The 26493-nt window shown below is 34.3% G+C and overlaps 1 protein-coding gene and 1 pseudogene across 2 annotated transcripts in view; one reads left to right on the top strand and one right to left on the bottom strand.

Moving 5' to 3' along the window:
• Nucleotides 1-7011: 7011 nt before the first annotated feature.
• HIKESHI (heat shock protein nuclear import factor hikeshi) overlaps nt 7012-26493 on the bottom strand; it is a 36916-nt gene continuing 17434 nt past the window's right edge. For both annotated transcript variants that reach the window (XM_054576396.1, XM_054576395.1), the window contains exons 3-5: nt 14159-14310; nt 8073-8191; nt 7012-7099 (exon numbers count right to left, since the gene is read on the bottom strand). In XM_054576396.1, coding sequence (XP_054432371.1) covers nt 7045-7099; nt 8073-8191; nt 14159-14310 — 326 coding nt within the window. In that variant the 3' untranslated portion in view covers nt 7012-7044. The remainder of the gene's footprint in view (nt 7100-8072; nt 8192-14158; nt 14311-26493) is intronic.
• On the top strand, nt 25533-26310 carry LOC129072812 (proteasome subunit alpha type-3-like; annotated as a pseudogene).

The raw sequence follows: 26493 nt of genomic DNA, 5'->3' as shown, positions 1-26493 counted from the left end.
GTGAGGTCCTCCTGCTCTTAAGCAGGGCAGGGGAGAGAGTTAACCAGACCAAAGGCAAACACCTGCTCCCTGTCTATATTTGGAACATTCATTTAACCTGTTAGCAAAATTACCACGAGGGTCTAGTGTGTATGCAGAGAGAAGAACCTATTTGGAAAAGAACCCTACTCAATGGCTAACAGCTTATCACATATTTCTTTCATGGATCTTAATTTTGGTGTATCTAAAAAGTCATTGCCAAACACAAGGTGAAGATTTTTTCCTGTTATCTTCTAGGAGTTTATAGTTTGGCATTTCATATTTAAGTCTATAATCTACTTCAGGTTGGTTTTTGTGAAGGGTGTAAGATCTTATGTCTAGATTTTTTTTTTTTTTTTTTTTGGCATGTTGATGTTTAGTTGTTCTTGCATGATTTGTTGAAGAGACTATCTTGGCTCCATTGTATTGCCTTTGCTTCTTCAGTAAAAATCAGTTAATTGTATTTATGAGAGCCTATCTCTGGGCTCTTCAGTCTGTTTCACTGATCTTACTTGTCTTTTGCCAAAACCACAGTCTAGATTATTGTAGCTTTAAAGGAAGTCTTGAAATTGGGCACTGCCAGTCATCCAACTTTCCTCTTCTCCTTCAATATTGAATTGGCTCTTCTGGGTCTTTTAACTCTCCATATGAAATTTAGAATCAGTTTGTTGATATCCACAAACTTGCCAGGATTTTTATGGGATTGCATAAAATCTTGACAAAATTGCATCTTCCTACCCCATGAACATGAAATCTCTCTCCATTCACTTATTCTTTCCTCAGAGTTTTAGTTTTCCTCATACAGATAATGTACATATTTTGTTAGACTTATAGCTAAGTATTTCATTTTGGGGTGTTAATGTAAATAGAAATGTTTTTAATTTCAAATTCCGCTTGCTCATTGCTAATATATAGGAAAGTAATTGACTTTTGTACACTAACCTTGTATCCTGCAAACTTGTTAAATGATAACTTAGTATTCCAGGAGTTTGTCAGTTCTTTCAGGTATTCCATATAGATGACCATGGCATCACCAAGATTTTATTTCTTCCTTTCCAATCAGTAGGCCGTGTATTTCCTTTTCCTGTTGCGTTAACTAGGGCTTCAGTATGATACTGAAAAGGACGGTGAGAGGATATCCTGGCCTTGCTACAGACCTTAGCAGAAAAGCTTCTGGTTTCTTACAATGACGCATGATGTTGGCTATAGAATATTTGTACATGCTCTTTATCAGGTTGAAGATATTCCCCTCTATTCCTAGTTTGATGAGAGTTTTTATTATGAATGACTATTGGATTTTGTCAAATGCTTTTTCTGTATCTATTGCTACAATCATGTGGTTTTTCTTCTTCATCCTATTGATGTGAAGGATTACATTATTTGATTTTCAAATGCTGAATCAGCCTTGCATAACTGGGATAAATTCGACTTGCCTGTAGTATTTGATTCAATTTGCTTATATTTTATTAAAAACTTTTGCATCTATGTTCATGAGATATTGGTGTATGGTTTACTTGCTTGTAATGCCTTTGTCTGGTTTTGGTATTTGGATGACACCCGCCTCAGAACTAGTTAGGAAGTATTTCTTCTCCTTCTATCTTCTGGTAGAGACTGTAGATAATATTTCTTTCTTTCTTACATATTTGGTAATTTTACCAGCGAACCCGTCTTAGAAAAAAAAAGATGAATTGAACTATATCAAAATTAAAAACTTTTGCGCTGCAACTAACTCTCATCAAGAAAATGAAGACAACCTATGGAATAGTAGAAAATATTTGCAAATCATGTATCTATCTATCTAATGGGGAACTTGTATCCAGAATATATAACTCTTACAACTCAATAAAAAGACAGGAAAATCCAACTAAAAATGGACAAAGGATTAACATTTTTCCAAAGAACATAAACAAATGACTAATAAATCAATGAAGATATTCAAATCATTAGTCATTAGGAAGTTGTAAATCAAGACCAGAATAAGATACCACTTTATACCCACTGGATTGGCTAGAATAGAGTCAGTAACTAATGTTGGCAAGTATGTGAAGACACTGAAACCCTCATACACTGCTGATAGAAATGTAAAATGATGCAACTGCTTTTGCTTTGGAAAATAGTTTAGCAGTTCTTCAAAAAGTTAGCGTAACCATATACCAAATTAACTCCACTCTTCAGTATACACCCAAGAGAAATGAGACATATACCCACATAAAAACGTGTACATGAACATTCATAGCAGCATTAATTTATAATAGCTGAGAAGTGGAAATAACCCAGTGTCCATCGATATACAGATAAAGTATGGTATATTCATACATGGAATATTATCAGCAATAAAAAGGAATGGGTACTGACACATGTTATGGCTTGGTTGAATCTTGAAAATATGCTAAGTGAAGGAAGTCAGTCACAAAAGTCCACATAGTGTGTTCCATTTATATATATCACCTCAAAAATGCAAATCTATAGCCAAAAAGTAGGTAATTGCTGAGAGCTGGGTGTGGGGTTAAGCTGCTGAGAGCTGGGGATTAACTGCTAATGAGTACAGGGCTTCTTTTAAGGTGGATAAAAATGTTCTAAAATTAGATTGTGATGATTGTTGCAGAAAGTTGTCAAAGTACTAAAAAGAAAACCTGGAATTGTACACTGAGCAAATTTAATAGTATGTGAATTACATCTCAATAAAGTTTTTTAAAAAAATAGGCAAAGGCTGAAAGCAGGTGTGTATATAGAAGATATAGAAAAAGATGCAGAAATGAAAAAGTATTTGATCACTTTAACTCGTGATTATAAACCTAAAAACGAAAATGTCTTAACGGCTATGGAGTTAAGACAGTGGTTGTTTCTTCAACAAAATTATTTGCTGTCAGTTATCAATTAATTATTCATGTATTGCACTGTGATGATGCAAGTATAAGAACCAGAAAGTAATAAAAAGGTAGAATCTATTAGCGATGTATTTGAAATCTAGAAACAGCACTTGTATGTTCCAGATTCATCCATGACAACTGATGCATAGTTACATTCCGAAGACAATGCCCTTACTGGGTATACACACCATCAAAACTATGAAAATAAGAAACACATATTTGGGTTTACTATTTCATTATTTTAAGTTCTAAAAAAGTTCCTTACTATCCTTTTTTTTTTTTTCAGTAAGTTATTCAAAAAAGTAACGTAGCAATGCTTTTTAAAAATGGATCTACTAGGCACAGACAGAAATGCTATTATTTTTCCTGAATATAGATACTGGTTGAGACAATTTCCTTTGAATATTTTTACTTACGTTCTCATCTCCTCTAACAACTCAGTGTTGTCTTTCCCCAACTCAGGCATATAAAACTGTTAAGATGTCTTTTTTTTTGTCTAAACTCTTTGGGCATCCTTCCCTTTATAAAAGCAGTAAGAGGGGCAACTGTTTGGCATTTTCCAAATTTTGTTAATTCAAAACTATTTCAAGAGCTCTTTAAAAAACTCAACTTAAAAAATCTTGTCAAATCGTAAGTTCAGACTTCCTAGGTTAAACTATGCATGAGTAAAATTTGTTAATAAAAATGTCACTGTATCTTAGTCCAGTCAAGCAGCCATAACAAAATACCACAGACTGAGTAGCTTATAATCAACAGAAATTTATTTCTCAATTTTGAAGACTGAAATCCAAGATCAAGGTGCCAAGATGGTCAGATGAGGGCCCTCTTCCATCTATCACAGACTTCTCTATGTATCCTCACATTGTTTAAGAGGCAAGGGAGCTTTCTTGGCCCCGTAAAGGGATTAACTTCATTCATGAGGGCTTACGCTCAGGACCTAATCACCTCTCAAGGGTCCCACCTCCCAACATCATCACAATGGGCATTAGAATTTCAATGTATGAATTTTGTGGGGACATAACACATTCAGACCATAGCAAATGACTTTGTACGTTTCTGGTAAAAAGAAAAAAATTCCTGTTACTGTACAGACTGATACAATAACTGTCTACGAAAAGATATACTTTATAAACTAAATGACAATCACTGTCCGTAATGTCTCGTAGTTAATTATAACTTATATCAATCTTATAAATTAATTGTGCTCCACCTCAGTAGTAGATTCCACTCTCCTCCATTCTACAGAAACATTACTATCTTTAACATCCTCAATCTTCAGCAAATTTAGTCTTCTGGAAGAGACATCAGAGAAAAACTGCCCTCAATGAAAAATTAGCTCAACAGATATTATACAACTAGCATGGCAATAAAACTCTAAGATACTGATTCTGGATTCATTTTCCCCAACTAAATCACAAATATCTTCTCCAGACAGCTGGACCACCACTCTATCGTTACGTCCTTAAACCTGGGATTCTTAGGAATCCTCCAGAAGCCCACATCTTTGGAGGAAAGCTACTCACCAAGACCCTCAAGTCAAGCAGATGACAACAAAAAAATAGACAGCTTCTGCCCAAAGCAAAAAAAGGTTCATTTTCTGATACCTTTGCTCTTTTTCCTTCTTTCGCTTATTTTGGTTTGGCATTTCCTAAAGATCACCCAACAGGTTTCCTAATATACTGTTATATCTTTTTCATTTTACTCTTAATCCGCTATGGTCTCTATTGGTTACTTTAAGAAATGCAAACATTTCCAGCAATTTTCTCAGACCGCAGCAACTCTGAATCTGTTGAATTCCGCTGTAAAAGATTTAATAATCATCCCTTTAAATTCCTGGGATCAATTCCATCCCAAAGATTCCTTCTGATATTTGAATTTTCTTCATATCATTTGCCCCAATCTTCATCCTTATAAAAACTAAAACTCTTCTCCAAGTTAACAAAATGCTTATGTTATAATCCTTATGGCACTGTCCCAGAACCAAGCTCACCACAGGAAGGAGCAACACTGGAGCCAGTCATTTTCTCCTAAGACTTTCCAGATTTCCACGCAGGAACTGAACTCTGAGAATGTACTCACCTTAAGGAAACAATTATTGGCTCATCCCTGCTATAAAATATATTTATATTCCTAATATCATATGCAGCTGACCAGGGATTACTTATGTCAACAGCAGGCTTTCATCTACCTCTTAAACTCAAACACATCTTATGTGTTTAAAATAATGAAGAGATGTTCAGATATTTAAAGCCCTTTCCTCTCCTGTGTAGTTTTTCTTGAAAAGGATAACTAGAAGCTTCCAAAATGAAGCATATATTGGCTACTCCAGAGGACCCTCAGAAGAAATAAGTAACTCACTTTATGTATACTATGCAAGACTACCTATTCCAACAGCAAGAATACTACAACTAAAAAAGGTGGTCCAAATTTTAACATCCTCTGCTATGGAAGGTGGTTCTAGTTTTGACTCACTCTCTGCTGTGCAAGCCCAATAAACCAGTTTACATTCACCACCCAGAACTGTCATGGAAAATCACACACACAGCATTTTATTACCTCTCAGCAAGCCAAGTAACAGTTTGTATTTAGCACTTCCTGTTGTAGCTCTATGAAGATAACTAGATATATGGAAGAGTCTTTGACTAGGCTAAAGGAAAATTAGACTGGACCCAGATGGACTATGGGACATGTTATTGTATCGAGGGTTCTGGCTTTGCATTCTAGTAAATAAATAATCATTCTGCTTCTATTAATTTTATTACAGTTGGCTGATGCATTTTGCACAGTCTTAAGTACTGCTGTGTAGCCACTGTCAAGTTGCATGATTCATCAATGGCCAACCATTTTTAGCATAAAGACTTGAAGCTAATGACTACCATCGAATATTTGACACATAGTAAATAGCAATACAAATCTGAATTGATCGTAACTCCAGAAGATAATGGTCTATCCTTTAACTTAGGCTGAGGAAAGACCAGAAGGGAACTGGGAATTGAGAAAGAAAGTACATTGAAAGAGAAACTACAATTTGCAAAAATATACAACTTGCAATATGTGTAAGTCTACCAAACTATAACAATGCAAAATATAACCTAACCTCAAATTCTTAACACCAGCTCAATCAGATACATGTTTCAAGACCACGTACTGACCTAACAATAATCCTGCATAGGTTCAAATGTTCTTAAAGAGAGTGACTCTACCAGCAACTCTCTACTTGCCAAATTTTTACCAATCTCTGCTAAGATAACCCAAAACTAACTGCAGTCCCAAGGTCCCAAACTCTTGTATGTACCCTTCCTTTGGTGTCACTGCACAGTTTACACACACACACACACACACACACACACACACACACACACACTCACTCTCCCTCTCTCTCTCCCTCTCTCTCTCTGTTTGGTACAGCAAGCTAATAAACCTAGCTTTGACTACAGGTGAGATCCTGGTGGTTTTGGTCAATGGAAGTCACCAGTGCAAATGAGTCAGAGTTCCCTTTTGAATGAGACTCAACAGCTTTATCTCCATACACAAGGTAATGAATCCTATATTCTTAACACAAATGTCTAACAACATTGCCAGTATTAAATAAAATCTCATCAGTGTTAACCTTGGGAATTTTGTTAAATAAATGCATATGTATGAATTTGCAGATATAAAAAACTGACAACCAGCCTGTATTAACTAAAAAAAATAAAGCCTCTAATCTTAAGCAATACTAACTGAAAGTTATTTCTCCATATGTAAAATTATGTATTTGATATTTTAAAAAATTCCCCCAAATTTTGACATGGTTGGTTTTTAACTATTCTAACAATCTAGTATAAAAATAAATAAAAGATTATAAATGCAATGGTATTTGACACTATCATTTTAAATATGTTTTCTTTTTAAGTAAAAAATGAATTGTAGCCAAAACAAAATGTTTTGCCTCTGAGTAGTATTTGAAGCATAACGGGAAAAAGTCACTAATGAGAAACATATTTTCATTTTCAATGTTTTTAATTTTTTATAAAGATTTTAAATATGCTTCAAAGTCACTAAGCAGTTTTGAAACTTAGGTTTCATGACCCTTTTAATTTCATGCTTTTAAATGAAGTCATTATCTTCAAAACATGACAAATTTCAGAAAGCTTTAAAAATTATTTTATTCAAATTATGTTTTCCAAAAGAGAGGGTTCTGTGCCAGTCGTCTTTGAAAGTTTTCATACCTACAAAAGGAAAAAAAAAACATTTATAAGAAAATTATAGTTTTTCATAATTTTCTAAATGACTTATCAAAAAGCAAACAATTTTACATGCCATTTCTAAAAAGCTAAGAACTTAAAAAGCTAGAAAGTTAATCTGAAAGTTTAACTATTAATTTATAAGAAGATAGCAAACAGTGATTTAAGTAGAACCGGCTTGTATCAAAAAGCACAAATCGTAATAAATTTTATTGTTTATCTTCTGCAAATCGGAGAGCTAGAAGGGACCTAAAGAAAAAAATATCAAATCTAACTCTCCTTTCCTCATTTCACAGCTAAGTATATACTATTCAATATATTATAAACAATTATATAATATATTAAATTATATAATATATTCAAGGTCAGATAGCTACATTGTAACAAAGCTCAAACCTAATACATTTCAGCGCTATTCATGCTTAACCATGCTCCAGCTTCTCAATAAACTCTCCCCATGCATTCCCCCACCACTGGAATAGTCTAAGTGGAAAGAAATATCTAGAAAATGAAAACACGGGAAAGCTGGGGAAATACATTTATTAATCATTCATGTACAGGGGGTAGTATAAACCACCCTGATGCCTTATAGATATTTATTTTAGGTCAAGACATTCTAAACTTACAAAAAATTAGGTTCTGATTGGTATTTCAAGCCTCATATATGGTACTTATAATTCAAAATATAAAAAAATTACACTCTTTAATTGCAGTCTTTAAAACACATACAATTGTGTTGTTATTTCTTTATAAATTCAAAATGACCACTATATGAGAATATTTAGGGTTAAGAATCATTCCTAATCTGAATCTATAGTATATACTTTTTAATGGCATGCAAATGTTAATATATAATGTCCACAATAAAAGAATGTTTAAATGTCAAAGAAGAAACACATTCACAGGCAAAAAAATATATATAGTTACCAAAATATTAGAGACAAAAAATGCCCCATACCATTTCAGAACCACATTTGCTGGAATGAACATTTCAGATGGACTTGGTGTCATCTGGGCCTGAGAGATAGCAAATGATGAAGCGAAATTGTAGAAGTTGTCCAACATCTTTTGTGTGAACTGAAAGTTAACAATGAATAGATTAGTGTATTACACTAAATACTCCATTTAGATCTCAATATTTTAAATACAATGCCCTGGCTGGTGTGACTCAGTGGACTGAGTGCTGGCCTGCAAACTGAAAGGTTGCCAGTTCAATCCCAGGCGAGGGCACATGGCTGGACTGCTGGCCAGGTCCCCAACTGGGGACAAGCAAAAGGCAACTATCAATATGTTTCTCTCCCTCTCTTTCTCCCTCCCTTCCCATCTCTCTAAAAATAAATAACTAAGAACTTTAAACTTAAGATATTCCTGCATTAACTCAGTTTTAAGGACTGAGTTCTAAGTTTAATGTTGGTTCTAAAGTTAAAAGAGGTCATAAAATGACATCATGGCAAAAATATAACAATCTGCCTTTAGTACATTCTTTGTTACCTAAAAGAATTTCTGTTACCAAATATTTTATGCTCCTAACATTCATTTTGGGGGAAAAAATGTTTTTCCTTCCAAATATCTTCTTTTATCCCCATCTCTATATCAATGATGATCATCTCCTCAAAAATCACCCTCCTCAAATCAACCTATTTTCTCATATAAAGCAGTAACCATGTCCAAAAAATTTTTTTCTTGTCCTGGTTGGTATGGCTCAGTGGATTGAGCGCTGGCCTGCAAAACAAAGGGTCGCCGATTCAATTCCCAGTATAGGGCACATGCCTAGGTTGCAGGCCAGGTCCCCAGTAGGGGGCGTGCAAGATGCAACCACACATTGATATTTCTGTCCCTCTTTTTCCCTAAAATAAATAAACAAAAATCTTTTAAAATCTTTTTAAAAAATCTTTATTTTTCCCTTCTCTAAAAATAAATAGATATCTTTTTAAAAAATAAAAAGAAAGAAAAATTTTTTTCTTGCCAGAAAGATAAAACAAAAAAAAAAAGGAGTAACTGGTTACTTGCCATCAACTGTGAAGAAAAGAAAGGTAACACTATTCTATTTCCTGGCCTGTTTCTTCTCATTGATCTTCAAATGGGCAAATCCACTAATATTCCTGACATCTGGTTTATGCACTAAGCCCAAAAGTAAATGAACTGCTAAAGATAATACTACCTTCAATTCACTCAAAAATAATCTTCCTAACACCACTTTCTCAGGAACACAAAACTAGCCAATAAGGCTCCTTCTGTCTCTTTTCTAACATGAGAGGAAATATCACATTAAGGGTTTTGTTTGTTTAATAATACCAAGGTAATTTAATCCAAGAGGATCTAGTATTAAGACACTTGAAATATTGGGTTGGCCAAAAAGTCCATTTAGTTTTTGCCGTAAGATAAAAGACACGTTTTTCATTTCCACCAATAACTATTTATTTGGATATTTTCAGTATGGCAGCCATCTCCCGTATGGTAGGACGCTGATTGTTCTCAGTGAATGTCTCAATTTGATCACTATCAACTTCGACTAGTCTACCCAAATGTAGAGCATCGTCCAGTGAGAAATCTCCAGCATGAAACTTTGCAAACCACTTCTGACAAGTTTGATTAGTCGTAACACCTTCTCCGTACACTGCACAAGTCTTTCTGAGTTTCAGCTGCGTTTTTCCTTTCTTGAAATGGTAAAGTATAATATGTCAAAAATGTTGCTTATATTCTTCCATCTTCAATATTAAAATGGCTGCACAAAAATTCACGGATTTTGATTTTTTTTAATGCACACTGATATGACCGCTGCCACAATACAATCTAACAAAATTGTTTCCAATGAAGTGAAAGACAACTAAGCAATACTCAAGCCATCTTACTAAAAAACCAAAATTTGTGGCCAACCCAATAATATCAGAGTTCAGTAAGAGCACAAAAGGATCAGTATAAGCAAGGGGGGTGGGGGCATCAACAGCAACTCTACACACTAGCAACAAAAAAATTTTATACATTAACTTTAAAAGATCCAATTAAGAATAAAACAAAATTTTTAAAATACCTAAGGGGGAAAAAAAGATTAAAACAAGCTGATAAAACTTGTGGAAAATATTCTAATACTCTCTTGAAAAGAAAACAAATGAAAGGACCTAAATACAATGTTCAGTGGAAGGATAAAACATGTTCATAGGTAGGGAGGCTTAATGTGTTAATGGTAGCAATTCTCCCTAAACCTATAAATCCAATGTTATTTCGAACTAAATTCCAAGGTTTTTCATGGAACTCAATATCATGTTGTTAAAATTATTGTGAAGAATACCTAAGCCTATTTTGATAATTAGGAGAAGGGGCTTAGCCTATCAAGCCTTAAGACTTTTACTGGCAAAGGGACAGGCAAATAAACTAATTGGAATAAAAGAGAGAGCCAAGAAACAAACCTAAGCATTTGTGACAACATGATATACAGGGTCCAGCAGGAAGTAACGTCTGCTTCAGTGTGGTTGGTAGGGTAAATAATATGGGTATAAAAATTTATAGGTTTTATCTGATCATTTCACCTAAAATGTCATATGGTGTGCTTGAGTGTGATATTGCTATGTTACAGAATTACATGCTTATGATTTTGTAATAAAAAATGGGCATTATTTATACCAGACCCTGTATAACAAAGATGCTATTACTTAGAGTAAAAAAATAAAATAATTGGACTAGCCATTTAATTAATGGGACTAGGACAACTAGTTTTCCATAGAGGAAAATGAATTTAGATACGGGCCCACACCATGCATGAATGCAATTCAAAAGGTAGCTCAATAATGCTTTAAGAACTATAAGAGAACATAGCAATAACATCTTCACATATCAAGGTAGGAAAAAAATTTCTCAAATACAACAAAAATCACAAATTGTAAAGGAAACAACTTACAAATCTGCATAAAAATATATTAGGTCTGTATGCAAAAGATACTATACACTATATTAAATGACAAGGAACATGCTAGAAGAAATTTGCAACATATGTAACAAGATTATTATCCTGAACACATAAAGTCCAAAAAGATACACTAAGTGCCCCCCAAAAAAACACACAATAGAAAACTGGGCAAAATATATAAACAATCAATTCCTATTAAAAAAAATAAAAATATGGACCAGAATATGAAAAGAAGCTCAACTTTACTAGTTGTGAAGAATTACATACCAAAACAATGGTTATATTCTAATTTCACCCATCAGTTGGGCAAAAATTTGAGGTCTAATAAATATTACTGAAAATGTATAAACATCTATCAGTATGGAAATTAAGAAACCAACTATGGCCCTGACTGGTGTGGCTCAGTTGGTTTGAGTGTCATCCCTCAGACAGAAGTGTGGCTAGTTCAATTCTACGACAGGGCACATGCCTGGGTTGGGGGTTCGATCCCTGTTTGGGGCGTGTATGAGAGGCAACCGATCAATGTTTCTCTGACAACATCGATGTTTCTCTCACTCTCCGTCTCCCTCCCTTCCTCTCTGTCTAAAAATAAATTAAAAACAAACAAACCAACCAAGCAACCTATGGCTCATTCATACAATGGCATACTATACAAGTAAAACAAACCGTATGTCTGCCATGTATCAACACAGATAAATCTTTAAAATAATGTTAATATTGAGTGAACAATAGCAAGTTGTAGAAGTCTGTGCAGTTTAACATTTAACATTTAACATTAATATATGTTTAACATATATTAACAAAACATATAAAAGAGTAAATGAGAGGAACCAGAGAACAAAGGATTCAACATAGAAAAGAAATAGAAGGAATTTCTACAGTGACGGTAAAAGAGAATAATACCTTGAAACAGCGGTGCAACAAATAATCGGTCAACAGCAGAACAAAAAAAGAAAAAAAAAATATTTCCAAAGAAGATGCTTTGGAAAGACAAATTTTAAATTGCTATGTTTAAATATGCTGAATGGGAATTTACACTTGGCAGAGTTTGGGCATAAAGTAGAAATGAAAATAGAAATCCATGCAAAAGTGATCCTTTTAAAATTTAAGTTAGATTACATTTCTCTTTTGCTCAAAACTCTCTTTCTTATGTTTTCTCCTCCAAACAGAATATAAGCCAAAGTCCTTAAAAAAAGCAATGAGGTCCCATATGATTTATCGTGCAGCTACCTCCCCCATAATCTCCAACCACATCTCCCATGACTCTCCCTTGCTCATATTACTCCAGCCACAAGGACCTACATGTTATTTCTCAAACATAACAGAATTCTACCGCAGGATTTGTGTACTAGCTATACCTTTGCCTAGAACCTACTCTCCTTCTCAGGCTTTTGCCATACAGAGGTTAAAAGTCAACTCTTACAGGATTATATCCCTTTAAGTTCCATGAGGACAAGGATCTTGCTTATCAGGTTCACAGCTGTATACCCACTATCTAACATACTAATTGTGGGAGGGGAAAAAGAAAAACTTATAATTAAACCCACATTTATCACTATAAAAACATAAGTCTCAGATATCCAGCCAAGATGGAGGCATATGTAGATACACTTTGCTTCCTTGCACAACCAAAAGAAGGACAACACATTTAAAAACAAAAAACAACCAGAACTGCCAGAAAACTGCACTGTATGGAAGTCCAACAACCAAGGAGTTAAAGAACAAACATTCATCCAGACTGAGCCACAAGGCAGAGATGTGAGTTGTCCCACCCTGACGAATACCTAAGGCTCTGCCCTTTCCAATGTAACAGCTGCACCAAGACAAAGAAATGTGGCCCAAATGAAAGAACGGATCAAAGCTCCAAAAATAGAACTAAGTGACAGAGAGATAGCCAACCTATCAGATACACAGTTCAAAACACTGGTAATCCAGATGCTCACAGAAATGGTTGAATATGGTTGCAAAATGGAGGAAAAAATGAAGGCTATGCAAAGCGAAATAAAAATATACAGAGAACCAAAGTAAATATACAGAGAACCTATACAGTAAAGGGAAGGAAACCAGGACTCAAATCAACGATTGGGAGCAGAAGGAAGAAATAAACATTCAACCAGAACAGAATGAAGAAACAAGAATTCAAAAAAATGAGGAGAGGCTTAGGAACCTCAAGGACAACTTTAAATGTTCCAACATCTAAATCATAGGGGTGCCAGAAGGAGAAGAGGAAAAGCAAGAAATGGAAAACTTATTTGAGAAAATAATGAAGGAAAATTTCCCCAATGTGGTGAAGGAAATACACTTCCAGGAAATCCAGGAAGCTCAGAGAGTCCCAAAGAAGTTGGACCCAAGGAAGCACACACCAAGGTACATCATAATTACATTACCCAAGATTAAAGATAAGGAGAGAATCTTAAAAGCAGCAAGAGAAAAGGAGACAGTTACCTACAAAGGAGTTCCCATAAGACTATCAGGTGATTTCTTAAAAGAAACCTTACAGGCAAGAAGTGGTTGGAAAGAAGTATTGGAAGCCATGAAAGGCAAGGACCTACATCCAAGATTACTCTCTCCAGAAAAGCTATCATTTAGAAAGGAAAGGTAGAAAAAGTGCTTCCCAGGTAAGGTAAAGTTAAAAGAGTTCATCATCACCACGCCCTTATTATATGAAATGTTAAAGGGACTTATCTAAGAAACAGATCAAAACTATAAACAGTAAAATGACAACAAACTCACAACTATCAACAACTGAATGAAGTGGAGGGAAAAAACAGGACAATTGTAATAGCATAATCAATAAAATATACTTAAAAAAATATAAGTCTCATGAAAGCACTTACAAATTTTAAAATACCTATAGAGAAAGCAGACAAGCTGAAAATGTCCATGGAATCCAGTAACTTATGTCATATACAGGGTGGGGCAAAATTAGGTTTATAGCTATGAGTACACAAAACAGTTTCTCTTGTATTATTCTTTATTAATTATTGTAATATATTTTCCAAACAAACAACTATAAACCTACTTTTGCCCCACCTTGTATGTTGGCCCGTATTTTCACACGTTTTCTACCACCAGGCCAATTTTTAATGCACATAATTATTTAATTATTTTAGAAAATAATAAAACGTGAATTGAATTACCTGAGTGAATGAGTCAACTGAGGATACAGCAGCATTACCTACAGGAGTCTGCTGAGCCAGACTGTCCAATAATTCCACTGAAATTCCAATCTGAGCAACAGATGGAGTCCGGACAATATTCATGGCTCCAAAAGGGTGTTGGCTTCCTTCTCCTGAAAAAAATTAACATGTGCCACATATTTCAAGTTTAACTTGTATTCCACACAAATTGCTTTGTAAATATGTAAAGACTCTCTCATCTATGTCTCAAAACAGTTCTGCTACAAGAAAACTTGTCTCTTCAGATAAATGTAAAAGCTACCTAGTTTTTACCCAATTAACACAGAGTAAGAAAACTAAAATTTTCCCTACCAGAAAAAAGCTGTTACCTTTCTAAAGCATTAAAATGACTGCATCTTATTAAAAAACTTATCTAATGAACAAAATAAACTGAGAAACAAAACAGAAACAGAGGCAGGTATACATGGAACGGACTGACAGCTGTCAGAGAAGAGCAGGGAGAGGGGGTACGGGATGAGAGGAGGTAAAGGGATTAGCCAACAAGAACATGGACACAGAAAACAGTGTGGGGATGGCCAGAGGGAAGGTCAGTGGCGGGGGGTGGGGGGTGGGGGCAGGGGTTGGGTGCAGGTGGGCAAAGTGGGTGAAATGATGACATCTGTAATAGTGTCAACAGTAAAAATAAAATTTAAAAAAATGTTAACAATTTTTAGTGGCGGGGGAAAAATATTATGATTAAATTTCCATTAGAAATAAACAGAATTAGAGAGAAATAAATGAAAGAGCATTAACTAGATTAAAGATCCTCAATGCTAACTCTGAGGGAATATTTTTTAAGAGCTTTGGAATTAGCTTTAACATTTTCTGATTATTCCACTAAAGATCTTTACATTCCATTACTAATAAACAACATGGCATATTTTACTAAATGTCATGGATCACTCCCCCTTAACGCCTGATGATCTGGAATCAGATAGGCAATAAAGAAATTTGCCACTTATTCACAAAACATATTTAATAGCCTTCCCCTTTATATTTGATATTTTATCCTTTAAAATATATCAAGGATACATCTGATCCTGTAAGTGCCAGCTAACTTACACATAAAAAATATAGGTCAATTTTATTAATCCACATAAGACATAATCAGAAAAGTTGGCCAGATGATAGGGAAAAAAAATCATACAATAAATAGATTCTGGGATTATCTGCTATTTCTTACTGACTATAAAATAATTAAATAATTAATAATAAAATCTGGGACAATACACATTACTAATAACTAGAACTCATTCCAACAATCAAAACTCTTCTTAAGTTTCCAAGCACAGGAATAAAAATTTATTAATGTATTTACCGTGCTTACAAACTACACAAACACATTATCACTCACTAAGACTAGCTTAGATATTCTCAGTATTTTTAGACTGTTGAAATTTCCACGCATTTGTGAATTTTCCCAGATTTAATTCAATTATTTCGCATTTCTATCGATGTGGTTGGACACATACTTTGTAAGATTTCAGTATTTTAAACTACACTGACACTTGTTTTGTGGCCTAATACATGGTCTATACAAAAAAAGGTTCCATGTGCATTTAAAATGTGTATTCTGCTATTGTTAGGTAGAATATTCTATATAAGTCTGTTAGGTCTAGTCGGCTTATAGAGTTGTGTAAGTCTTCTATTTCCCTAATAATCTTCTATCTAATTGTTCTATTCTTTATTGAAAGTAGGGTATTGAAGTTTCCAACTATTATTGCTGAACTATCTTTCTTCCTTCAATTCTGTCAGTTTCTGCTTTATTTATTTTGAGGCTCTGTTGTTAGGTGCACAAAAGTTTGTAATTATTTTTTTTCTGTGGACTGACCCTTCTATCATTATACAATGTCCTTGTATCTCCCATAACAATGTTTGTATTAAGTCTATTTAGGCTTATTTTACTACTGCCACTCCAGCTCCCTTTTGGTTTCTGTTTGCATATATATATATTTTTTTAATCCTTTACTTTCAACAATTTGTACCCTTGCATCAATAGTCAGATCATCTTATGTTATCCATTCTACAAATATCTGCCTTTTAATTGGTAAATTTAATTTTACATTAAACAGAAACTTGCTAGTGTACCACTTTTTTATTATGTATTTTCTGTTGTTTTCTTAGTGTCTGCACTGGAAATTACAATTAACATCTTAACTTATAACAACCTAGTTTAGATTAACACCAATTTACGTTCAATAGTATACAACCATGCTGCTCCTATGTAACTCTTCTTCCTTGTTATTGTCACAAATTACACATTTATATATAATATGTCAATAAACATAGACTTATAGTTTTTGTTTTATGCAGTTGTCTTTTATATCAGGAAAAAAGAGAAATTATTAACACAAAATGTACAGTACTTTTATAATTACCTAGTTACCTTTACCTGTGTTTTCTCAATGTGAATTTGAATTACTGTTTCATATCCTCGCATTTCAGCCTGACATTCTCTTTTAGCATTTCTTGTAGGCAGAGATCTTCTAGCACAAATTTCTGGTAAGAAATCAGCTATACTCTGAAGGATCCTTTTATGTAATGAGTTGCTTCTCTAGCTGCTGTCAGGATGCTCTCTTTGTCTTGGGCAGTATGATTACATGTCTTCATGTGGAGTTTACCCTACTTCTAGTTCATTGAGCCTCTTAAGTATGTAAATTAATGTTCACCAAACTTAGAATAAGTGTGAGGGCATTATTTCTTCAATATTCTTTCCACCTCTTCTGTTTTCTCTCCTTCTGGGACTCCCAGTATACATATGTTGGTACACTTGATGGCATCTCATAGGTTCTCAAAGCTCTGTTCATTTTCTTTTATTCTTTTTTCTTTGTGCTCTTCAAACTAGATATTTCACTTGGCCTGTTTTCACTGATTCTTTCCTCTGTCTACTCACATCTGCTATTAAAACACTCTAGTGAATTTTTCAGTTATATACTTTTCAGGTATATAATTTCCATTTAGTTCCTTTTTATAATTTCCCTATTGATATTCCCTATTTGATGATACATCATTCTCCTAGTTTCCTTTAGCTGAGTATATCTGAGAGAGTTTACTTTATTAAAGTCTTTGTCTATTGAATCCAATGTCTCTGCTTCCTAGGGACAGTTTCTTTTCATTTCTTCTGTGAGATGGCCTTTCTTTGTTTCTTGCACACTTTTTGTTGAAAACTGAGTATTGAATATTATAATGTGGCAACTCCAGCAATCACATTTTCCCTTCTTCAGGGTTTATTGTTACTGTTTGCTGTAGCTGTTTCTTGTTTAATGACTTTTCTGAATACTGTGAAGTCTGTATTTTTTTATTATGTGTGACCACTTAAGTCTGTTTTATTAGCTTACTGGTCAGCTAGTGATTGGAAAGAAATTTCTTTAAAAGCCTGGAACAAAAAAATCCTCCCAGTCTTTGCAGGTGGGCCCTGCGTGTTCAGACATGCCTTCAGTACTCAGGCAGGCAGTTCACTCCTGCTTACGCTGAACCTCCATGTCAGCCACAGGTGAGATCACAGGACTTTCTCAGTTCTTTCCCAAGCACATGCACAGCTCTGGTCAAGTGTGAGGTCCTTTTAGATTCCCAGGTCAGAATACTTCAAAGTCCTTATTCCCTTTCCTCCCAACCTTTTTGGTTAGTGTATTTTTTTTTTCCTTAACTGCTGTCACTTTCTCAGGCAGCATTTGCTTGTAAATATTTTTGACACACACTCCTATGGTAGTCACTTTAGCACAGGAAGAGTTTCAAGTTAGGTGAGATAAAGGCCAATCTTTTGTATAAGTTTTCCAGGGAGCCACCAGACAGAGCAAATTAATTACAGTTCATTGTGGATAAAGTCCATTCTGCTCCCCCTATTTACCAGTACCAAGAACATGAGCTGTTGTTTACAAGGAGACCGTTAAGCTGAAGAGCAGGGGATGGGACTTAACCAGGGTAAGTTAAAATGCCATAAAGTTCACTATTTTAAGCAAGATTCAGTGGTTTCTCTGGACTAAATGTTCCCTTGGTTGTTACAATCTTTTGGTTAGTTTCCAAAGTCCTGAAAAAGTAGATTCCAACAGTTTTGGCCAGTTTTTGTTGTTGTTTTTACAGAGGGATGGATTTCTGGTGTTCCTTATTCTACCATTTTAATTGTTTTAAGTCCAGTTACGCTTAGTTCAGAAAACGCACTCCTATTTGTCTGCATAACAGAGTCCAATGATCTTAGCCAAGGGAAGTGGTTCAATACAACCTTCTATTGTCTTATAACTATATAAGGAGTGATCTGCCCGAACAGAGCGCCTTGTCATCTCCAACCACCATCTTTTATCACACACAAGCTCTTGGTAAATGAGTAAGGCTCCTAAAAGTAAAACTGGCTAAGACCCATTATAAAAGATGGAACTAAGAAAATACTCTGACTTCTTCACTTTAAAGCTCTCTGGAACTAAGACAACTTAAGAAGAAACAAATGACTCAAAAGTCTTCAGCAATCTTTATATTGTCAGAGATCCACTGTGCAATTATATCATTCCTTTAATGACTGTTTATTCTCAAAATGGGCTTGACACAACTGATACTCTCAAAGGTTCTTATTTGCAAATCATAAAACACTGGGAAGAAACTCTGGAATGTAATATACAAATTTACATGTTTAATTTTGGATCTGAATTCATGACAGCCAGAGTTTAAATAAATAAAAGAAACCACGTCAGATGATCAGTTATACTGAGTAGTATTGCCAAAAATTAAAAATTAGCTCTGGCTGCTGTGGCTCAGTGGATTGAGCATCAGCCTATGAAATGGAAGGTAGCTGGTTCGATTCACGGTCAGGGCACATGCCCGGGTTGTGGGCCAGGTCCCCACTTGGGGATGTGCAAGAGACACCCAGTCAATGCTTCTCTCACACATTGATGTTTCACTCCCTTTCTCCCTCCTTCCTTCTCTCTAAAAATAAATAAAATCTTAAAAAATAAAATTAAAATGTCTTTAAAAAACTAAAACAGCTGAGAAACTAAAACATGTGAGCTGGTCTTCAAATACAGAAAGGAAATAATACAGTAGATAAAGTCCTTAATAACATCATAATAGTAAAAGAAGAAGCAAATTTTTTAGGGCTGTTTCTCAAAGTGTCTTTCCTCAATGAAAGTCAAGAGCCTAACACAAGGCACAACTCAAAGAAAGGAAACCTACAGGAAACTAGTCCTTTACAGTTGGTAACAAAAAAAAAACAAAAAACAAAAAAAAAACCCAGCAGCCATGATCATTTACTACCTGGGTCTAAAAGGACTCTTTTTAATTATATATACATTTTCCAAAGAATTATACAACGGGATTTTTAAAAAAACAAACAAACAAACAAAAAAACAGAGGCTAAGAGGCAAGACACTTGGGTTTTATTTCTCCTTAACATTAACTGGCCTTTATACTGTTTGTTTTCTCATCTGTAAAATGAAGCAGTTGTAGTAGATGACTTCAAAACATCCTATCCCAGTTTTGGTGATTTAAAATAATACCCCAGTCTACTCAAATATTTACCTATCCCATTAAACCAACACTTTCTAGAATAAAAATGAAAACAACAAGTATTTATTAATCTCTTCATAAGAGCCAAGTATTAATATATCAATTGCTGGGGAAAATACCCCAATACAACACAATGCAATCCAAAAGAATGCTGGGTTTCAATTTTTAAAGTGTGTGTTTAAGAGTGTGAGGTGGGGGCAAGCCCTATATTTCTTATTGACATTCTATAATAAATTGATATGATGCATCAACTATACATACACACACTCACATACACACATATTTTAAGTCATTTTACAAAAAAAAAAGTTCTGAAGAATAAAGAGTGAAAAATAACTTTACTAGAATTTTACGTAAGCAAACCCAAATATTCATTCCACATTTCCCTGGTGTTTAAGTTATACATAGCCAAAATGAACCACGTTCTCTGAAAACAACTGTTCAGCAACTCTCATGGCTCAATGTGGAACATATTCATCTTATAAATCGGACTCCCAATTTTAAACATATCTCTAAAATAGATTCCAGCTTATCATTACTTCTGGTTCTTTTTCTGGCAATTGCATTATCAATGTGCAATACCCAAAACCTTGAAATTTTGAAACTTTTTAGTTCTTTTCTTAGTGCTCTTTAAACATCTTTACTGTATTTTTCCCCATTACCATTTGTCCTCCTTATACCCTCATCCACCTCCACCCACCGCCCACCCCCCTACAATCACCACATTGTTGTCCATGTCCATGAGTCTTCTTTCTTTTTTGCTCCATACCTCCACCCCTTAACCACGTCCCCAACCAGAGCTGTCAACTGCTCTCCATCTGTAAGTTTGTCTCTATTTTCCTTGGTAGTTCAGTGTGTTCATTAGATTTCACATGTGAGGTATTTGTCTTTTTCTGACTGGCTTATTTCATTTAGCATAATGTTCTCTTGGTCCATCCATGCTGTTGCAAAGGGTAAAATTTTCTTCTTTTTTACAGCGGAGTTGTATTCCATAGAGTAAATGCAACCAATCTTTTAAGGGCTCATGATTTCTTAACGAAAGGATGGCCATCTTCCTTGACCCATAATTTGCAAAACATTGTCGCTTTTAGATATATAAACATTATTTAGAATTGTCCAATTTATTTTTTTTCATTTATATACCTTTTGCCTTTATATAAATACCAACTTTCATCATTTACACACTGTATCCAGTCAATTTTGGAGCACAAACATAAGAGGTAGAAGAATTATCCTTTTACCACATGTCCAAGATTTTGTCACAAAATTTTGATGATTATTTCCTTCTTGTTGAATGATGAAATAGGTAAGAATACAATCTTCTTTTGGTCCTTAGAAATATACTGATCATCACTTTTCTTTTTTAATTTGAGAAAATTCTCCTGAGAGATTATCACCTGAAGACTCACAATCTGAGATTTTGCTATGATCAGCTTCATCATCGTTAGTGCCTAGAAAACTGCTATTTTCCTCTTTGTATTTATTTTCTGATTCATGCAATAATTGGGAAACTTATTCTTCTGTCAATTTTCTTTTCACAGCCATTATAAACAAAATATGAATATTATGAATTCCTCGTTCTGCTCAATAACAGTGAAAAGCATACAATTAAGATGGTGTCCCCAGTCTCCTCTTATATTTCTTGAAAGATTACATAATACTTTGGACAATACAATATGAAAACTATGGGAAAATGCAATGGCAAACTAAAGTACTCAGGCTAAATCTGACCTATGACCTATTTTTGTACAATACTAAAATTTACTGAATATGTTCTATATGCTAAGAGCTAAGTATAAGAATGGTTTTTACATTTTTTAAAGGGTTGTTTAAAGAAGAGCATGACACAGAGACCGTATGTGGACCACACAGCCTAAAATATTTACTGTCCTACCCTTAGAAAAATGTTGGCCGACCTCTGCCATAATTCACCATCCTTCCTATTTCTTATTATTTCAACCTTTTTTTTCCCATAGTTGAGAATGACCGGTGAGTAATGATAAAATAACTCTTTCAATGAAATAGCAAGATGTAGGAAAAATAAGATCACTCATATACCCAAATGTATCTTAAAATTATAAATGAAGTTGTCCAGTGGACCCATATAGTAATTGGTAAGATAAAATGAGTTTTTAAAATATAAGTAAATGTTCTCTTTGTTCTTTGGAAGACCTCCACAAAGGATAAAACTCATGAAGTATCAATCTTTCTAAGAGTTATAAGTGCCCAAAAACCAAAAGTGAGCCCTGGCTGGTATGGCTCAGTGGACTGAACATCAGCCTGCAAACCAAAGGTTCGCTGGTTCAATTCCCAGTCAGGGCACATGCCTGGGTTGCAGGCCAAGTCCCCAGTAGCGGGCACACAAGGGGCAACCACACATTGATGTTTCTCTTTCTCCCTCCCATCCCCTAAATATAAATAAATAATCTTAAAAAAAACCCAAAAAACTAAAAGTGAGTCCACTCATTAAGATATTGTAGGTATTCATGGCAGCAAAGAGAGGAAGTCTAATAAAAAGTTATGTCAAAAGTAAGTCATTTATTCTGAAGTGACACTTGAATGTGATATATACTAAAAGGCTATTTAAAACCAGCTTAATTATGTCTGTTTAAAAGCATTCTTAGTATTGAATATTTCATAAATATTTAGAAATCACATATACAGGGTAAGGCAAAAGTAGGTTTACAGCTCTTCATAGAAAAAAAATAGTTAATAATACAAGAATAAACTGTTTCACATACTCCAAACTATAAACCTACTTTTGCCTCACTTTGTATTTCTGAAGCCTCTTTCCTTATTTCCATTGATAGCCTGACAAGCCTGAAATTATACTTTGCATATTCTAAGAGCTATGTGACTCTCCAAGGTTTATCGACAATATTTAAAATCATATAAAATGATAAACTTATTTGACACTGTAATATGTCTAGAATTTGGATGTCTGAAATTTATTTAAACAAGCGCTATTTTCCAAGTATCTAAAGCCAATCACTGTGTTCTATACACTCTAAAGAACATAAAAGCTACAAACAGTCCCTATCCTCAAGGAGTTTACACTCTAATGAGGCAGTAACAGTTACTGAACCTTTCTGCACAGGTTTCATTATCTCGGTGATTTTTAAGATCCCTCTTAGAGCTATCTTTCTATTCTTTTATAAAAACATAATAATCTCAAGCATGAACTATGTGTTAGGTGCTGTTCTATGTTTTGCATTCATTATCTCTAATGCTTGTAGAAACACTTGAACTGTAGGTACATTTTAACCGAATTCTTCTCTAAGGTAAAAATAACTTGGTCAAGACTACCAGCTAGTAACAAGTATCACCCAAATTCAAAACAGGTCTGTTACTCCCCATAGGTGATGCTCATCACAGTTCATTATCCTACCTGTTTATACCAAATTTTAAGATATAAACTCTTAACTGATTGTAATTCATTACTCACTTCACAATAAACCATTCAAGAAAGCAAGTCAAGAAAAGTCAGGAAGTAAAAGTTCCCATTCTGGCTCACTAGCTCTGCTTCATGTCAAAAGAGTAACCAACAGTATTAACTTTAGCTCTTCTTGTCCTTTCTAATCCCCTTGACAAGCTCAACCCATTTTTAAAATGAAAACTAAGTTTAAAAGTATTGGATGGGCCCAAAAGTCCTTTTACTTTTTTCCGTACAATAAAAGACATATTTTTCACCAATAACTTTACTGATTTGGATATTTTGAGTATGTTGGCTATCTCTCGTATGGTAGAACACTGATTTTTCTCAGTTGATGTCTCTATCTGATCGCTATCAACTACAACTGGTCTACCTGACCATGGAGCACTGTCCAGCGGGAAATCTCCAGGATGAAACTTCGCAAACCAGTTTTGATACATTCAGTCACAGCACCGTCCCCATACACTACACAAATCTTTTTCTGAGTTTCAGTTGCGTTACATTTCTTGAAATAATAAAGCATAATATGCCAAAAATGTTGCTTTTCTTCCATCTTCAATATTAAAATGGCTATACAAAAATTCACCAATTTTGATGAGTTTTTTTAATGCACGCTGATATGACAGCTGTCACAATACAATCTAAGAAAACTGTTTCCATTGAAGTTAATTAAGTGCTGCTAGAGCCAGCTTATAGGAAAAAAACAAATTAACTTTTTGGCCAACCCAGGATCTTCCTGGCAACTGAACTAAATGAAAAGAAAGGAGACCATATATTCACATGTAGAGAAAGCCAAAGCAATGACATTAAAGTATGGCAGCAAGTCTAAAAACAAAAGAGAAGAATTATAAAAAAGAAATTCAAACAATGATTTATAATAAACTTTAACATTCCTTAAAAATTTCTCTTTGGCGTTAAGCTTTTTTTCATGTCAGTATCATGAAATACAAAGAAAGACTGGACAACTGTGGCAGACTTAAGACTACAGAAATATGATAATTAAATGTAATGCATGATCCTGACTGGATCCTAGATGAAGGGAGGGGGGAATTGTTATAAAAGGCATTATTGGAAAAACTGGCAAAAAACTTTAATACACACAGTATGTTACACAAGAATATTGTATTAAGTTTGCTGAATATGATAATTACACTGTCATTATATAAGGGAATACACTTGTTCTAGGAAATACATGCTAATGTATTTAAGAGTAAAGGGGCACGATGTCTACAACTCATTCTCAAAAGTTTCAGGGAGAAAGAAATACACACACATCTCCAAAGAATAATAAATAACGCAGCAAAACTAATGAATGTGGGAGAAGAATATAAGAAATTCTTTACACTATTCTTATAATTTTTATCTAATTATCAAATTATTTCAAAATAAAGTTATTTTAAATTCCTAATGCAAAAAAAATTACTTTAAACATAAGAACTGATTCTTTTAGAATTTCATTCCAAACTAACACAACCTGACAGTAAGGCCTTAACCAAAAAAAAAAAAAAAAAAAAAAAAAGAATAAAAGGTAAAACCCTACCATTAAAATGCCCCACTCTGAAGGCCTAAAACATAAAATACTAATTAGTCTTTTTTTTTCATAACAAGAATATTCTACAAAGCTCTGCCACATTCATTACATTACTGACAAGAACATATATAATCCCTCTTCTTTAAACCACAGGTGATTTGATCAACTATTTCTTATTAAGTATAATCACATATTAAAGTGTTATGCATACAATAAAAAATATTTGTTAAGTTTCACATAAGTGTTTTTATTTTATCTGACCTAATGTCCTACTCCCCCACCTGCTCTTCCAATCTTGGCCTCTTCTGTTTCCCATCTCCACATAATTCTCCATTGCAGATGTTACTGGAATTCTCCCTGCCTGAGGCACTGAGCCATTTCCTCATTGGCTCTTGAAACACTTTACAATTATTTAACCTACAGAGAAAAGGAAGGTTTTCAGTTGAACTTTGTGTATATGAAAAAATATGTAGATGTGGCTTTAACAAACTCTGAATAACATATGAACTCTACAAATATTTACCTTTGACACATATATGCATATAAATGTGTATAATATAAATTCAGTTACATGTATTTGGTAAGAAACTGCTTCCACCTTCCAATTTCAGAATCAAGTTTTCAAACCTTAATTTAAAAGACATTGTACTTATGTTCCTTATACACCAGGAACCAAAACTTTTTAAAATTAACATTACATGACATCTCACAATTCATAATTGTTACAGGTTTTATCAGATGTTTAAGTGATTATAAGTAGACACCAGCACCCAGCTGACCTACTATATGAATGATGATTATTCTTACGCATCTTACAGTTTAACGATACTACTAAGAATAGATACCACTTTCAGCTTTAGGCCCTGAAGCTCTACACGTTCAGCTGCTTTTAGCAGGATGAGCTCAATAGGCACCGGGTATGACCTGTTAGCTTCTACATTCTCTCCTGATGGAAGAGTTTTTCAAATTGAATATGCTATGAAGGCCGTGGAAAATAGTAGCTATTAGAATCAGATGTAAAGATGGCATTGTCTTTGGGGTAGAAAAATTAGTCCTTTCTAAACTTTATGAGGAAGGTTCCAACAAAGGACTTTTTAATATTGATCGGCATGTTGGAATGGCAGTAGCTGGTTTGTTGGCCAATGCTCATTCTTTAGCAGACATTGCAAGAGGAGAAGCTTCCAACTTTAGATCTAACTTTGGCTATGACATTCCCCTAAAACATCTTGCAGACAGAGTGGCCATGTATGTACATGCATATACACTCTACAGTGCTGTTAGACCTTTTGGCTGCAGTTTCATGTTAGGGTCTTACAGTGTGAATGATGGTGCACAACGCTACATGACTGACCCATCGGTTGGTTTCATATGGTTATTGGGGCTGTGCTATTCGCAGAGCCAGGCAAGCTGCAAACACAGAAACAGAAAAGCTTCAGATGAAGGAAAAGACCTGATGTTGTTAAAGAAGTTGCAAAAATAATTTACATAGTGCACAACAAAGTAAAGGATAAAGGTTTTGAACTGGAGCTCAGCTGGGTTGATGAAATAACTAAAGGAAGACATGAAATTGTTCCAAAAGATATAAGGGAAGAGGTGGAGAAATATGCTAAGGAATCTTTGAAGGATGAAGATGAATCAGATGATGACAATATGTAACATTTACTTCAGCATTTATTTTAAATTTCTAATACTGTCCCCATGTAACTATTTTGCCTCTTGGATTATTACATACCCACTCACCAATTCTCATTAAATTTTTCTCTCGTAAACAACAACAACCAAAAAATAGATACATTTTCAGGAGTTAAGACATTTTAAGAAAAAATTTCAAAAAGTACT

This window comes from Pteronotus mesoamericanus, unplaced genomic scaffold (genome assembly GCF_021234165.1).
Source record: "Pteronotus mesoamericanus isolate MK-2021 breed Mesoamerican mustached bat unplaced genomic scaffold, CSHL_Meso_final contig_33, whole genome shotgun sequence".
Taxonomy (NCBI): Eukaryota; Metazoa; Chordata; class Mammalia; order Chiroptera; family Mormoopidae; genus Pteronotus; species Pteronotus mesoamericanus.
The sequence above is the reverse complement of the archived record's forward strand: the minus strand, read 5'-3'. Positions and strand labels throughout refer to the sequence as shown.